This window comes from Hylobates moloch, unplaced genomic scaffold, assembly GCF_009828535.3.
Source record: "Hylobates moloch isolate HMO894 unplaced genomic scaffold, HMol_V3 SCAFFOLD_17, whole genome shotgun sequence".
Lineage (NCBI taxonomy): Eukaryota > Metazoa > Chordata > Mammalia > Primates > Hylobatidae > Hylobates > Hylobates moloch.
In genome coordinates, this window is record NW_026652292.1 from 9733899 (window position 1) to 9747368 (window position 13470).

The following is a 13470-nucleotide window of genomic DNA, read 5'->3' on the forward strand; positions in this document are numbered from 1 at the left end:
CTGGTCGTGGTGGTGCACACCTGTAGTCCCAGCTACTCAGCACACTGAGACGAGAAGATCTCTTGAGCCCAGGAGGCCAAGGTTGCAGTGAGCCAAGACCATGCCACTGCACTCAAGCCTGAGAGAGACCCTGTCTAGACAAAAAAAAAAAAAAAAAAGGCTAGGGAAGAGGTGAAATGCCATGGGCCACCTTGACAGAAGGCTTCTGAAAAAAGCATAGTAACTAAAGGGTCTTGTTTTCCTTGGCATGCTGGGAACAAAGGCAGACCTCTTACCTGGACCCTTTGATCTCTGGTCCTGACTGGTTGACACTGGGACTATGCTTAGCAAATCTGTGACCGCAGGGTTAATAGAAGACAAATTAGTCTTCCGTTTCTAGCAATGGATAATCTGAAAGTCTTTCTGCAGGGAGGTAATTCAGGGAGAATTACACTAGACTTTTGAAAGGCATCCATAACTCATCTCTGATGGATCAATTAGTATAAGAGAGAACTAAGTTACTTTGAAGTTACTAAAAAAAGTAACATGGTCTATTTTCCATTTTACTTGAAACAAATACAATCGTGCTTATATTTCCATTTAATTCACTTTGAGAGGGGATGTAGAGTCTGCTTTTCAAATAAAATCATATGTAAGATTAGTAACACTCAAAGCTATCATGTAGCAGATTTATGAGAACTCTACTGACACATGGTTTTGGCTCCACTGGGAAATGGAGGGGAACAGGGCCAGCAAAATGTATTTAACAAAGAGATTTTACCCATCTCACTGCCACAGACTCACAAAGACTGGCAGAAATGAGTAATAGCAAGGCTCATAATTAGGTCCTCTTTTCTGCTGTGGAATGCTATGGCTGCTGTTAGATGAAACAGAAAGAACCTTGCTAATTCTAACTCTGCTAATCTGCATTTGCAATAACTCATCAAACAAGCAGTCTCACCCCATTTCTCTGCAAATATTTTGTAGTCAAGAGCAGTGGTGACGTCTCAAATCATTAAGGCTGGATTACTTTTACAGAGGACTGCAGACAACAGCACATTTGCCAGGACGTGAGGCAGTGCCATCCATCACTTGTAAATAACAATACCTGTATTTGCACAGCACCTTTCTCTAACACTCTTCAGGAGCCTTTACAAACTACCTCATTCATCTCCCACCTTGGGAGGAGGCACCTGGCCAGTGATGGAGTCGTCTGTCGGGCTGCTGAAGTTCCAAAAGGCAACAGCCTTTCCGGCCACTCCCACTGGGTCACTAGCTCAGGGGAGTTGGCAACAGACACTCCAAACAATTGGGTCAGGTTTTCTTTTTTTTTTAGACGAAATTTTCGCTCTTCTTGCCCAGGCTGGAGTCCAGTGGTGTGATCCCGGCTCACCACAACCTCTGCCTCGCAGGTTCAAGCGATTTTCCTGCCTCAGCCTCCATAGTAGCTGAGATTACAGGCACCCACCAGCACACTCGACTAATTTTGTATTTTTGGTAGAGACGGGGTTTCACCATGTTGGCCAGGCTAGTCTTGAACTCCTGACCTCAGGTGCTCTCCCCACCTGGGTCTCCCAAAGTGCTGGGATTATAGGTGTGAGCCACCGCACCTGGCTCTGGGTCAGGTTTTTAAATGGCACTGTCCTCGGTATCTCAACGGTAAGATGACTGGTGATTTCATGAGTTAAACGTGCCAAGTGCTTAGAAGTGTGTCAGCACATTGTGACACTCAACAAACTTCATTAGTGTTTCTACCAGTCTGCTGCCTGAACCGGCCAAGAGGACCACCTGCATCCCTGCGCACAGTACCGAGAGCTCAGAGCGGAGGAAGGTGTGGGCCCGGTATGCTATGGGGGCAGTGAGGGGTGAGAAGAGGCCCTGGGGAAACTCAGGAGTGCTTATTGAGTATTTTGTGCTGCTCCTGGGAATAAAGAGATCAAGAAGACCCAGCCCTGGAAGCAAGAAGACAGGCAGAGAGACGAAGGTTAGTGCACGAAGGAAAACGAGGGGATTGTGGGGAATGTACGGGAGGAGATATGGGCCAGACAGCAATTAAAGAGAAGACACAAAAGAACATTAAGATAGTCACTGTAAGAGAATTTTATTATTTCTGATTGAGCATTGAGGCACAAGTCTGTTATCCAATTTAAGCACTTAATGAAAGCATTCTCAACATTTTTAAGGCAGTGATTTTGATTTATGAACTGTGCTCTTGGTTATCCTTGATGATTATCCTTTATTGCAGTGGGCTGCTTTTTTTTTTTTTTTTTTTTTTTAAACTATCTACCCTTCAGAGCTGCCTACTCTCTGGCAATGCTAGACTAAACAAGAACACCGGAGCTTCCTGCCAAAAAAGGTTCACACATGGTCCTCTGTAACACATGGGAAAGCGCATTTGAGGGGTGCTGTTGGCAATTGAGGGGTGCTGTTGGCAACTGAGGGGTGCTGCTGGCATTTGAGGGGTGCTGCTGGCATTTGAGGGGTGCTGCTGTTGGGCCCCTCCTCTAACTATGGTCTTGGAGACAGATGACAGATGGTGACAGCCACCCGCAAGAGCTTACCCCATAAGTCTAAAGGAGCTGCCCTGAAGTCACTAGAGGAGTTTACCTGTGGGATGAACAGTGCTGGTACCCTGATGCTGGAGCGGGACGTGAGACTCACTGCAGCAAACACAGCCCCACCCCGCGACTTGCCCCGAGGCCCAAACTTCGCATTTCACAAAGGAGAAAAACTGAGCCCCAGTGAAGCGTGAAGTGATGTCTTCAAACTTAGAACCCAAGCTCACTGCTACACTAGCACAAATAAGCTGCCTCTTCCCTCCTCAGGGGTAAATAAACTACTTACTCTGTAATTCACAAAGCCTAGCTGTTTACTCTGCAATTCAAAGAAAACCAGAGTCCAGCAAGGAATTTCTCCCAGGGAGTGAGTATGTACAGTTTATACCTCTGACCTTAAAAATCTCCATATGGGCACTTTGGAAGGCTGAGGCGGGTGGATCACCTGAGGTCAGACGGAGTTCAAGACCAGCCTGGCCAACATGGCAAAATCTGGTCTCTACTAAAAATACAAAAATTAGCCAGGTGTGGTGGCAGGCGCCTGTAAACCCAGCTACTCGGGAGGCCGAGGCAGGAGAATCTCTTGAACCTAGAAGGCAGAGGTTGAAGTGAGCCAAGATCATGCCACTGCACTCCAGCCTAGGTGACAGAGTGAGACTCTGTTTCAAAAAAACAAAACAAAACAAAACAAAAAACTTCCATATGGGTGTGTCTCTGTATGCAATTTAATTACTGTACTTTGGTTCTGTATCATTCCAACAGATATGCTTTAATGTAACCCATGTCCTGGGGAGTGCAGGGCCAGGGCAGGCGGCTGCTGCAGTTCCTGGAGGCAGCCCTGCCCCGGGTGGAAATCAAGGCACTCTTCCCCACAGTGGACAGGGACCCTCTGTGGTAGAATGGAAGTCAGTTATCCTTAAAGGAAACCCCATTAAAAAAAAAATCTCCCTTTGAGGTACTTTTTTTCTTAAAACCAATGCAACAAAAATTCCCCCAAAGCCTATTTTCCACCACAGTGGAATGATTTTCTAAAACCCCATGCCTCTTAAGTCCTCTGGCATCAGTTAGACATTTTTCTTTCCTAGTGCCAGTCAGTTTTGTTGTAGAGAGCCTCCGTCACCACTGAAAAATATTGCCTACTTTGGACTGCAACATATTTAAAGAACCGCTCCTATTCACTGTGCTGGGGCAGAGAATTCCCGCCCTATAGTGGAGGACAGCAGAGAGGGATAATGGGAATCTTTTTTCTTTTTTTTTTTTCTTTTTGAGATGGAGTCTCGCTCGCTTTGTCGCCAAGGCTGGAGTGCTTTGGCTCAATCTTGGCTCACTACAACTTCTGCCTCCCGGGTTCGAGCCATTCTCCTCCTGGGCCTCCTGAATAGCTGGGATTACAGGCGCCCACCACCACGCCCAGCTGATTTTTCGCCCAGCTGATTTTTGTACTTTTAATAGAGACGCCGTTTCACCATGTTATCCAGGCTAGTCTTGAACTCCTGACCTCAAGTGATCCACCCTCCTGGGCCTCCCAAACTGCTGGGGTTACAGGCATGAGCCACCGCGCCTGGCCAGGAATCTTTATTGTCAAGAAAATGGCACAAATGTGCCACCAAAAGAAGCCATGTTTCTTAAAGACTTCTGTTCCTAGAAGACTGAGTTTATGACACTAAGGCGTGCTATTAAGACCCTGAAAGAACCTCATGCATCCATACATTGAGGTGACCTGGCTTCTGAGACCCAAGGCCTTTGATCTTCTCACCAGTGTCCCTCCATATGGGCCGACTGCCACTGGAAAGGAGAGTAGAAACGGAAACAGACCCGTCTGGACTGAGTCCAAAGTGCAAACAGGAACTGTGCCCAGAGAGAGGAGGAGGTGGCAGAAGCATGAAGGCTGCTTAGATCCCTATGTTCTAAGAAAGACCGCTCTGTCCTGGCTTTAACTTCCTGGCTCAGAAGTTTAGGATTTGCTCAAAATGAGAAAAAGCAACTTTGAGAAAAAAAAAAAATCTGGATGTGGAAGAAACTGGCGGTGAAAGTCATATTGAGTGATTAATGATAAAAATTATTTCCGCTCCTTGGTTCTTGGGTCGGTATGAAACGCTGGCGGCCTCTAATTAATCATCACCATGATATTAACACCACTGACTTTTCATTGCTTCTGTTACTTTCTTTATAGCCATCTGTACCCTCTAAGTAAATATTATCCGCCAAAACTTTGTTATAAGTTGTGCAACAGGGTTCGCCCAAGGCAGCAGAACCTGCGCGCAATCGCACAGGTACGCGGCGGCCCGCGCTCCTCAGGAAGAAACGCTTCGCCGCCGCCTGCAAGCGGGGCCGAAGCTCCGGCGGGCTCGTCCCGGGCCTGGGCGCCCGACCTCTCCGCGGCCCGCGCCCCTCGGGCGGGCATCAGGGCCCGGACCCCGTCTCAGCGCTCGCCGGGGCCCTCCCCGCGGAGTCCCCGCCCGGCGCCCCCGGGTTCAAGCCCGCCCCCGGCACCCGCGCGTGGAGAGAAAGGGGAAACGAGTCAGTACCGGCGGGCAGGTGTCCAGCTTTAGTCTCTAGTTTCCCTTCGGGAGGCGAAGACATGGCGCGGCGGGGCTTCCGCGGGGCCGAGGCGGCGGCGCGGTTCTCGGGCCGGGAGGGAGTGCGCGAGTGAGCGCAGGTGTCAGTGCCGGGGACAGAGCGTGCGGGAGAACGGCGCGCGCGCGTGGGGCGCCGGGGCCGCGCGAGCCGACCGAGTGCCACTGCCGTTAAGGGGGCGCGGCCGCCGCGCGCCGACGTGGCGCAGCCAAGCCCACCCGCGGCGTGCGCACTGACGTCACCGCGGCCTGCTAGCCCCGCCGGGCCGCGAGCCAAGCAGACGGTGCATGCGCAGCCGGCCGTGCCACGTCGGATGCTGTGGCCGAGGGCGGAGGCAGGGGAGGAGGAGGTAGGGAAGAGAGGGGGTGAGGGAGTGAGAGGGAGAAGGAAGGAGAGGGAGGCGGGGTACCCGGCTGGCTGCGGGGACTGGAGTTGCGAGAAGTTAAGTAGGGGCCAGCTGAGGATGGCTGCTGCAGCGAACGCGCTCAGCCGGGCTCCTGGCTACGCGGCGAGGCGCGTGACGGCGCCCCACAGTGCGGGCCAGGGCTGGGGCGTCCCGGCGGGGAGGCAACCGTCCCCTGAGGCCCTCAGCCCCTGCCGCGGCAGCGCCTAATGAAGCGCGGAAAGGAGCGCCCAGATGGCAGCGACGGGGGCCGAGAGAGCAGGAATTTGTTAAAAGACGATGCGAGGGGAGAGCCTGCTTTCTGAGTGAGGGCCAGCGCTGGGGAACAGAGACGGTGGCTTCTGTCCCTCCCTCCGCCGTCATTATGAACCAAAAATAAAATTCTAAGCCCTGCAGCCAACGGATGGACCCTCCCCTCCGCCTGTGGCCTTCTGAGTTATCTTTTTATTATTATTTTTATTTTATTATTATTATGCTTTAAGTTTTAGGGCACATGTGCACAATGTGCAGGTTTGTTACATATGTATACATGTGCCATGTTGGTGTGCTGCACCCATTAACTCGTCATTTAGCAGTAGGTGTATCTCTTGACTTTGCTTTGTAACATCCAGGATATTTCTTATTATACTACGTAGTGTAGGCTTTAAATTAATTTTAATATAATTTTTTTGACATACATACACATAAAACACTTGTGGATATACATATCTTGAAATAAAAATGATAGAATATATTTTACACACACATATACACACATGTGCGTGTGCATACACACACACAAGTGAGGAATCTTTGGGATTTCATTGGGCCTCAACTTATCACTCAGTGACAGTTTCAGGCATTTTTCAGAAGTAATTCAACAGCTAATAAAGAGCATGAAGGTCCATTTTAGCCACATATGAGGTTATACTTTAGTTAACAGTATTTGAAGAAAAAAATAACCAGGCTGAACCTTGGCAATATATTGCTCTTATCTTTATTTAAAAGTTAGAAAATAGAAACTGCAAAAAAGATGAGAGTAACACAACCATGAATACTGATTTTCTAGGGAATTTCGAATGCTTTGTAAGTTATTTATAAAAAATGTGTTTTAGCAGAGAAATGGGGAGTGGTAAGGATAATTTTATGTCTAGCTCTTGCACTGAGTCATTATTTGACCTTGTGCAAGCTACTTACGCGTTCTGTAATTACATTTCCATATTGGAGGCCGTAATACCTATCTTACTTGAGGATTCAAGTAGTTATTCAATATTACGTCTTAGCATTTACAGCCCTCGTGCTGTACTATGTGCCTCCTAAAGGTACTTTTGGCAATCTCAGAGTTTTGATAGCATTAGTGACACCATTTTTCAGAAGGGCTGTTTTCACAGGCTTTGAAGTGAAGGTCTCAAAGAAGAGACTGTTGGCCCAGGTTATTTTTTCCTCCAAAGGAGCGTGTTCTATCTTCTCTCAGTGGCCATATGGACGTTTTGACTACATTTAAGAAAGAATTAATTTTTATGAATACGTTTTTTAAAAAATACAAAAAATAATACACTTTGGAAAACCTAAATAACACATTAATGTCCAAAGGAAAAAGCAAGTCACCACTTCTCAACAATCCTACCAGCAGGTAAAGTTGACCACTTGTAACATTCTGTTGTACGTCCCTCCAGGCTTCCAGACAGAAATAGACAAGGATTCTTTTTAGCTATCTTATTTTGTAAATTGTCCCTTAATTTGTGTTTGATGTTTTTCTCATAGTTAAAAACAGGAGTTACAGGTTTTTGGAAGGAAGACCATAGTGACCTTTTTTTATCACATTACGTTAAGGATACATGTTATTAATATGACTAATCACTGAAGATGTCAACCTGATCACTTCATGATAGAGTTTTTAAGTATGGCTATTTTATTAGATTTAAGTTAATTTATTGGTGAATTCAGCTCTATAATAGGACTCAATATGAACATGGGCTAAATTCTTTGTATCATAACCTTAAAGTTCCCCAATAATTGCTAAGAGTCTATATTAACAAGCCTATGCCTGGTCATGAGTCTGGAAGATACCTCTGGGCTCTTGCCATCTCAGCTTTATTTGCTGTCACTATTCTAGGGTTAGAGATGGCAAGTAATTTCCTTAAAAAAATTTAGAGCTTTTTTTTCCTGCTGAAATTACTTGGTTTTCTTTTTAGACCATCTTTCTTCTCAGCAAGTGATTTCCTATAATTGATTAATTATTCCATTCAGGGTGAAGTATCTGTGTGTGACTTTGCAGGCTAGAGAGGGTTGTAAATAATGACTTCTGTCGGATCCTAGTCCTCAGTGTGTTTGCAGAAAAGCCAGCTCTGTTCTTGCTCAATTTTAGACAAGGTCCGAGCTTGGGATATACAATTGCTGTTAATCCAGATAAGAACAAATCCCAAAGCCATCCTTCAGGTTTGGAGGGACCCTCTGGGGCACCATTCACAAGCTTTTCACTGACACAAATTAATAAAATGCCTTTGGCCATGGAAAAAATAAAAGAAAATATACAATTTCAGTAGCTCACTGGAGACTTATGACATGACTATTCATGGCCTTAACAAAGAACCACAGGGCATTTGGGTAAAGAAAAGCTACACTTAGCATTCCAGGCAAGGTTGTGGCAAACGTATAGCTTGACATGACATCACTCAGCACAAATATTGGGGAATAACATGCTGGGTCAGGCTTAGTTTGGGTTTGGCTTATTTACTGTTCCTCTGTCCCTTAAGAATGTTGTTGTTCTCCTTTTTTCTTTTCCCTTCTCTTTTCGTTTCAGAAGGAGAAACCAACTCCAAGTTCTTACTGGAATATTTACAGGGTACTGGAGGGGCTCACGGCATTAAGGAGATGGCTCCGGCAGCCTCAGAAAGAAAGAAAACTAGGGAAGCTCTGGAAACACCAATAAACGACCTCTGTCTAGGACGCTGCTGGTGGATGACTCAGTGTGATGGTTCATTTCATGTGTCAGCTTGGATGGGCTATAGGGCAGTGGTATTGGGTCAAACATTATTCTAGATGTATCTGTGAAGCTCTATTTTAGATGAGATAGACGCTGAAATTGGTGAACTTTGAGTAAAGGAGAGCACTCGCTATAATGTGGGTGAGCCTCTTCCAATCGGGTGAAGACCTTAGCAGAAAAAGACTTGACTGTAGGCGTCCCAGTCTCATGAGCCAACTCCTTAAAATAAATCTCTCTCTGTGTGTGTCTTTCTGTCTCTCTCTCTGTCTCTCTCTCTCTCTGACACACACACACACACACACACACACACACACACACACACACACACACACCCCCTATTGGTTCTGTGTCTCTGGAGCACCCTGACTGACATGCTCAGTTATGACTTTCCTCTCTCCTGGATCTCCATTCCAGACCTGATGCAGAGAGCATGCAACATTCTTGGACCTGAACCTACTTTGATTCAGGTGCTATGCTCTACATGACCTTCCTGAGTGTAAGCTGAAGTGGAGAGAACATTTACAACTTAGTGAGCTAACCAAGCAGCCCTGTCAACTGACAACCAGGATGGATGGCCTCACACCATATCACATTTGGCTATACTCTGTCCTCTATCATAAGTTACTGATCCTCCTGCCAGGTTTTTCTGAAATTTGATTTCAAGAGATGAGGGCACTCCTATTACCCAGTGTTTTACCCCAGAGCCTATATTTACCCATTAGGAATGTAATTCCTTAACCTCATACCTTGTGTAACTCCAAGTTGTAAAACACATTTAAGATAATTGCATTTGTTCCTAAACCTCTCCCTTGCGGGGAATAGTGTTCATACATTGTGCCTATTGTTAAAGACTTGAGCTGCAAAATGACCTCGTACTAATTTAGTTCATCATCACAGATTATATCTTACATAAATTCTCTTGCTAATCAGATTTTCAGACCTCGGTTCTAGTTTTTCTCCTTTCTAACTTGCAAACTGCACATAAATAAAAAGCGGAGCCTCTAATGGCTTTTTCTTTATTATTGTGGTAAGAACACTTAATGAGACATCTACCCTCTTAACAAACCTTTGAGTAATACTATATTGCTAACTACAGGCATGACGCTGTGTAGCAGATCTCTAGAATGTATTCATCTTGCAAACTGTAAGATATATCAAGAGATATGTCTTCCCCTCTCCCAGCCTTTGGCATCACCACTTTACTCTGTTTCTATGAGTTTGACTGTTGTGGCTTGCTCATGTAAGTGGGGTCTTGCAATATTTGGCCAAATAGTTTTCCATTGTGCACAGATGTCACATTTTCTTTATACTTCTGTCGATGGACACTTACATTGCTTCTGTTCTAACAAATTCATTACACAATGGGAAGTCTTGCTTTCCACCTCCTTTCCCCCCAACTCCCACCTACCTTGCTGGCCTTTCTGATACTAAAGTCTGCCTGTCCCATGGAGCCAGCTCTTTCCATCAATAGCCCTATGCTCTCTGCTTTGTTTGATCTCAGTTTCCTGGTGTTTGTTTTCACTTCCAACTTTCACTTAGGTGTCTGGAGAGCTGAGTGGTCCTTGAGGGTCCAAACAGCAAAGTGCAGGAGCTGAGAGACTGAAAGGAAGTCTGTCCTTATCATCAGCCCGAGTGTGATGGTCATGGTAGGCATCTGCTGACCCTGAGCCTCCCTCCTGGAGTCTCTTTTCTGTTCCTACGGTCCCATAAATTTATCAGTTATCAAATAAATGTATCAATTATTCCTGCTGCTGGGAATTTCAGTGGGTTGCCCTCCTTGGGTTCTACCTTCCCACCTTTCTCTTTATACGCTACCTCCATAGGCTGCCTCCATACACTCAAAATCCCTCCTGTAGTAACGGAGAGGAGTAATGGTGGTGGAGAGGAGGGAGGCACGGTTGGCTACCAGGCTCTGAAGGTAATCTAGAAATCTCAAGGCCAGGAATGGAGTTGTTGATTTCATTGACTTTTTTATTCAACAAAATATTTTTGAGCACCTTCCTTTTGCCAGGCACCTTTCTAGAAAGTGAAGATAAAGTTTCAGCTGTCTCAGAGCTTATACTTTAGTTCAATGAAGGGCGACACAGTACATGGTGACAAGTAACAGAGGTAGGCTTCTGGTATTCTCCTCTAAAACAGACTGAAATGCTGAATAATGATCCAGTTTCTAAAGCTTTCTGATATTAATATAATGTGTTGTTTTTGGACAGTTCTTTGGAACACATTTTAAAAGATAAAAGTCAGGTGCCATGGCACTGATGCTTTATGTTATGTGCAGGCAAGATCTTTCAGGAAGAAATTTGGGGTAGGGAGAGGCTGGCTTGCATACACTTTATTCTTTCAGTTATTCATGCCAGAGAGATGGGGCAAGTCTTTTGAAAATAGTCCTTCATTCTCTCTAGCAAGTGTCAGTAAACTGTGGCTAAAGGACAAGTCCAGTCCACTGCCTATTTTTGTAAATAACGTTCTAATGGAACACAGCCACGTCACTCACTTAAGTATTGTCTGTGGCTGCTTTTGTGCTACAAGAGCAGAATTGAGTAGTGCAACAGAGGTGGCATGGGCTGTAAAGCAGAAGTATTAATTTGACCCTCTAGAGAAAGTGTGTAGGCCCCTTCTCTAGAACAGTGGTTCTTAGTGTGGTCCCTGGAGCAGCAGCATCTGCACCACTGAGAGGTTATAAAGAAATCCAAGTTCTTACCCTACCATAGATCTACTAAATCTGAAACTCTGGGCTGGGCCCCAGCAATCCATATTTTCATAAGCCCTCCTGGTGGTTCTAATGTATGCTAAAGTTTGAGAACCGCTAAACATCACTAATCTATATTTTCTAGGGGACTATTGCCTATTAGGAAGTCAGAAGCCTGCAGCAGTTTTCACGTGATTGCTTAGAAACTGAGTGCTGTGTGTTGTGATGTATTGGGTGATGCATTTCAAGAGAAGCTGTGTGTAATGGCACTAATGATTAAGAATTGTGCTTACAGCAGAAAGGATCATTAACTGATTTTATAACACTTATGAGGACTAATATTTAGCTCACTGATTTATGAACATCGCATCAATGTTCCTTTTTAAAGCTAAATCTCTTTAAATTAATTTCGATCACAGTTGAGGAGAAGATGTTGACTGATGGCATTGTGTTCATGTGCTGTGATTACAAACAGCTCCTGGTGTTCTCTCTGGTGGCCATGAATGGGTCTGATTTATGAATTCCTTTGAAAGGCACAAGAAAAGCATGAATGTCATGGTGTCCTTCTTGGCTGGGGTCAGTTGTGATGCTGCCACTGGAGGCCGCTGCCTCTTGCCCACTGTTACCCTCCTTTAAGGAGGGAAAGGCCGGCAGGCAGGGCACATACCAAGTCAAGTTTCAGTTTTGGGATATCTGAGATGTGGTGTAAAGGACAGAATGGAAGGGCAAGCCCTGGGAGCTGTCAGCCCGAGGCCTGAAATAACAGACTTCTCTGCTTCTGTGAGTGGGTTAGGAATGAGAAGACTCGGTCAGACTTCTTCAAACTTTCAACTTGGCTGACTCTCGTTTCTGGACATTCAGACTTAAAAACATCTTCATGGGCAAGTGTCTTCCTCTACCTTAATTTCAGGTTTAGTAATTATTATTATGAGCTTTTTCTTTCATTTATATTGCCTGTATCTCCTAAATAGACCCATCTATTTTCATGGGCAGCCACATTATTTTTTATTTATTTATTTATTTATTTTTTTGCCGTATCATCAACTCAAAGAAACGTATGCTATCACTGTTCCAACTGATTAGGTAGAAATTCATCATTAGGGTGACAAAGAGAAGATTTCACATCTTATCACTCTCGCCCCAGTAGTTTGACAACTTTTTTTTTTTTTTTGAGATGGAATCTCGCTGTCACCCAGGCTGGAGTGCAGTGGCGCGATCTCGGCTCAGTGCAGGCTCCGCCCCCCGGGGTTCATGCCATTCTCCTGCCTCAGCCTCCCGAGTAGCTGGGAATACAGGCGCCCGCCACCACACCTGGCTAATTTTTTCGTATTTTTAGTAGAGACAGGGTTTCACTGTGTTAGCCAGGATGGTCTTGATCTCCTGACCTCATGATCCGCCCGCCTCGGCCTCCCAAAGTGCTGGGATTACAGGCGTGAGCCACCGCGCCCGGCTCGACAACTTTTTAAATGATTGTAGATGACAGAAGTCACAGGTCAAGGGTCACTAATTAGATGGTGATTGCCAATACAACCTTTTAATATAATCTGCCCATATTTATGTTCAAGCGTTTTATACACATGGCACCTTAATGCTGTGTCAGAAATAATAATGTTCTAGCTGTACTGTACCATTATTGCTAATTTTAATTTTATTCTCAACTAGAGTACATTTTAGTATTGTTTACTTCAGCATTGGTAAACAGTAGCCTGCAAGGCAGGTCTGACCTGGTGCCTGTTCGTGTAAAGTTTTATTGGAACACAGTCATGCCCATTTCCTTACATATTATTCACGGCTGCTTTTTGGCTACAATGGCAGGGTTGAGGAGTCGTGGCAGACACATTTGGCCCCCAAAGTAAAATAAATTGACTGGCCCTTTGCAGAAGGTTTGCCAACCCCTGCTCTGCTGCATCACTTCACACACCAACAAAGGCAGCAGCTCAAGGTTAGGCACAGACATTTGTAGACACAAAATTAGATCACAAATGCCTTCCTTCACATTTTAGTTCACGTGCAGGTATCAGCAAAGAAGTGGAAACAAAGTGCTTTGTACTCAGAAAGTATTTCAGATAATGAATCACTTTATGATTTTCCATGATTTATTTTTAACTCTTACTTTCCCAATTATTTATTTATTTATTTATGAAATGGAGTCTCACTGTGTCACCCAGGCTGGAGTGCGGTGGTGCGATCTCGGCTCACTGCAGCCTCCTCCTCCTGGGTTCACATCATTCTCCTGCCTCAGCCTCCCAAGTCGCTGGGACTACAGGCGCCCGCCACCACGCCTGGCTAATTTTTTGTATTT

The 13470-nt window shown here is 45.4% G+C and overlaps 1 protein-coding gene and 1 long non-coding RNA gene across 2 annotated transcripts in view; one reads left to right on the forward strand and one right to left on the reverse strand.

Annotated features, from left to right (window-relative positions):
* The window catches only part of DAP (death associated protein), an 82725-nt gene extending 77430 nt beyond the window's left edge, over positions 1-5295 (reverse strand). Inside the window, exon 1 of the mRNA XM_032135925.2 lies at positions 5063-5295. Within this exon, the coding sequence (XP_031991816.1) occupies positions 5063-5117 (55 nt within the window). The 5' untranslated portion in view covers positions 5118-5295. The remainder of the gene's footprint in view (positions 1-5062) is intronic.
* Positions 5296-5343: 48 nt separating this feature from the next.
* LOC116457145 (uncharacterized) lies at positions 5344-10122 on the forward strand. Its single transcript, XR_004244919.2, has 3 exons — positions 5344-5460; positions 8297-8511; positions 10019-10122. It is a non-coding gene; the product is annotated as an uncharacterized LOC116457145 (long non-coding RNA).
* The last annotated feature ends 3348 nt before the right edge of the window (positions 10123-13470 follow it).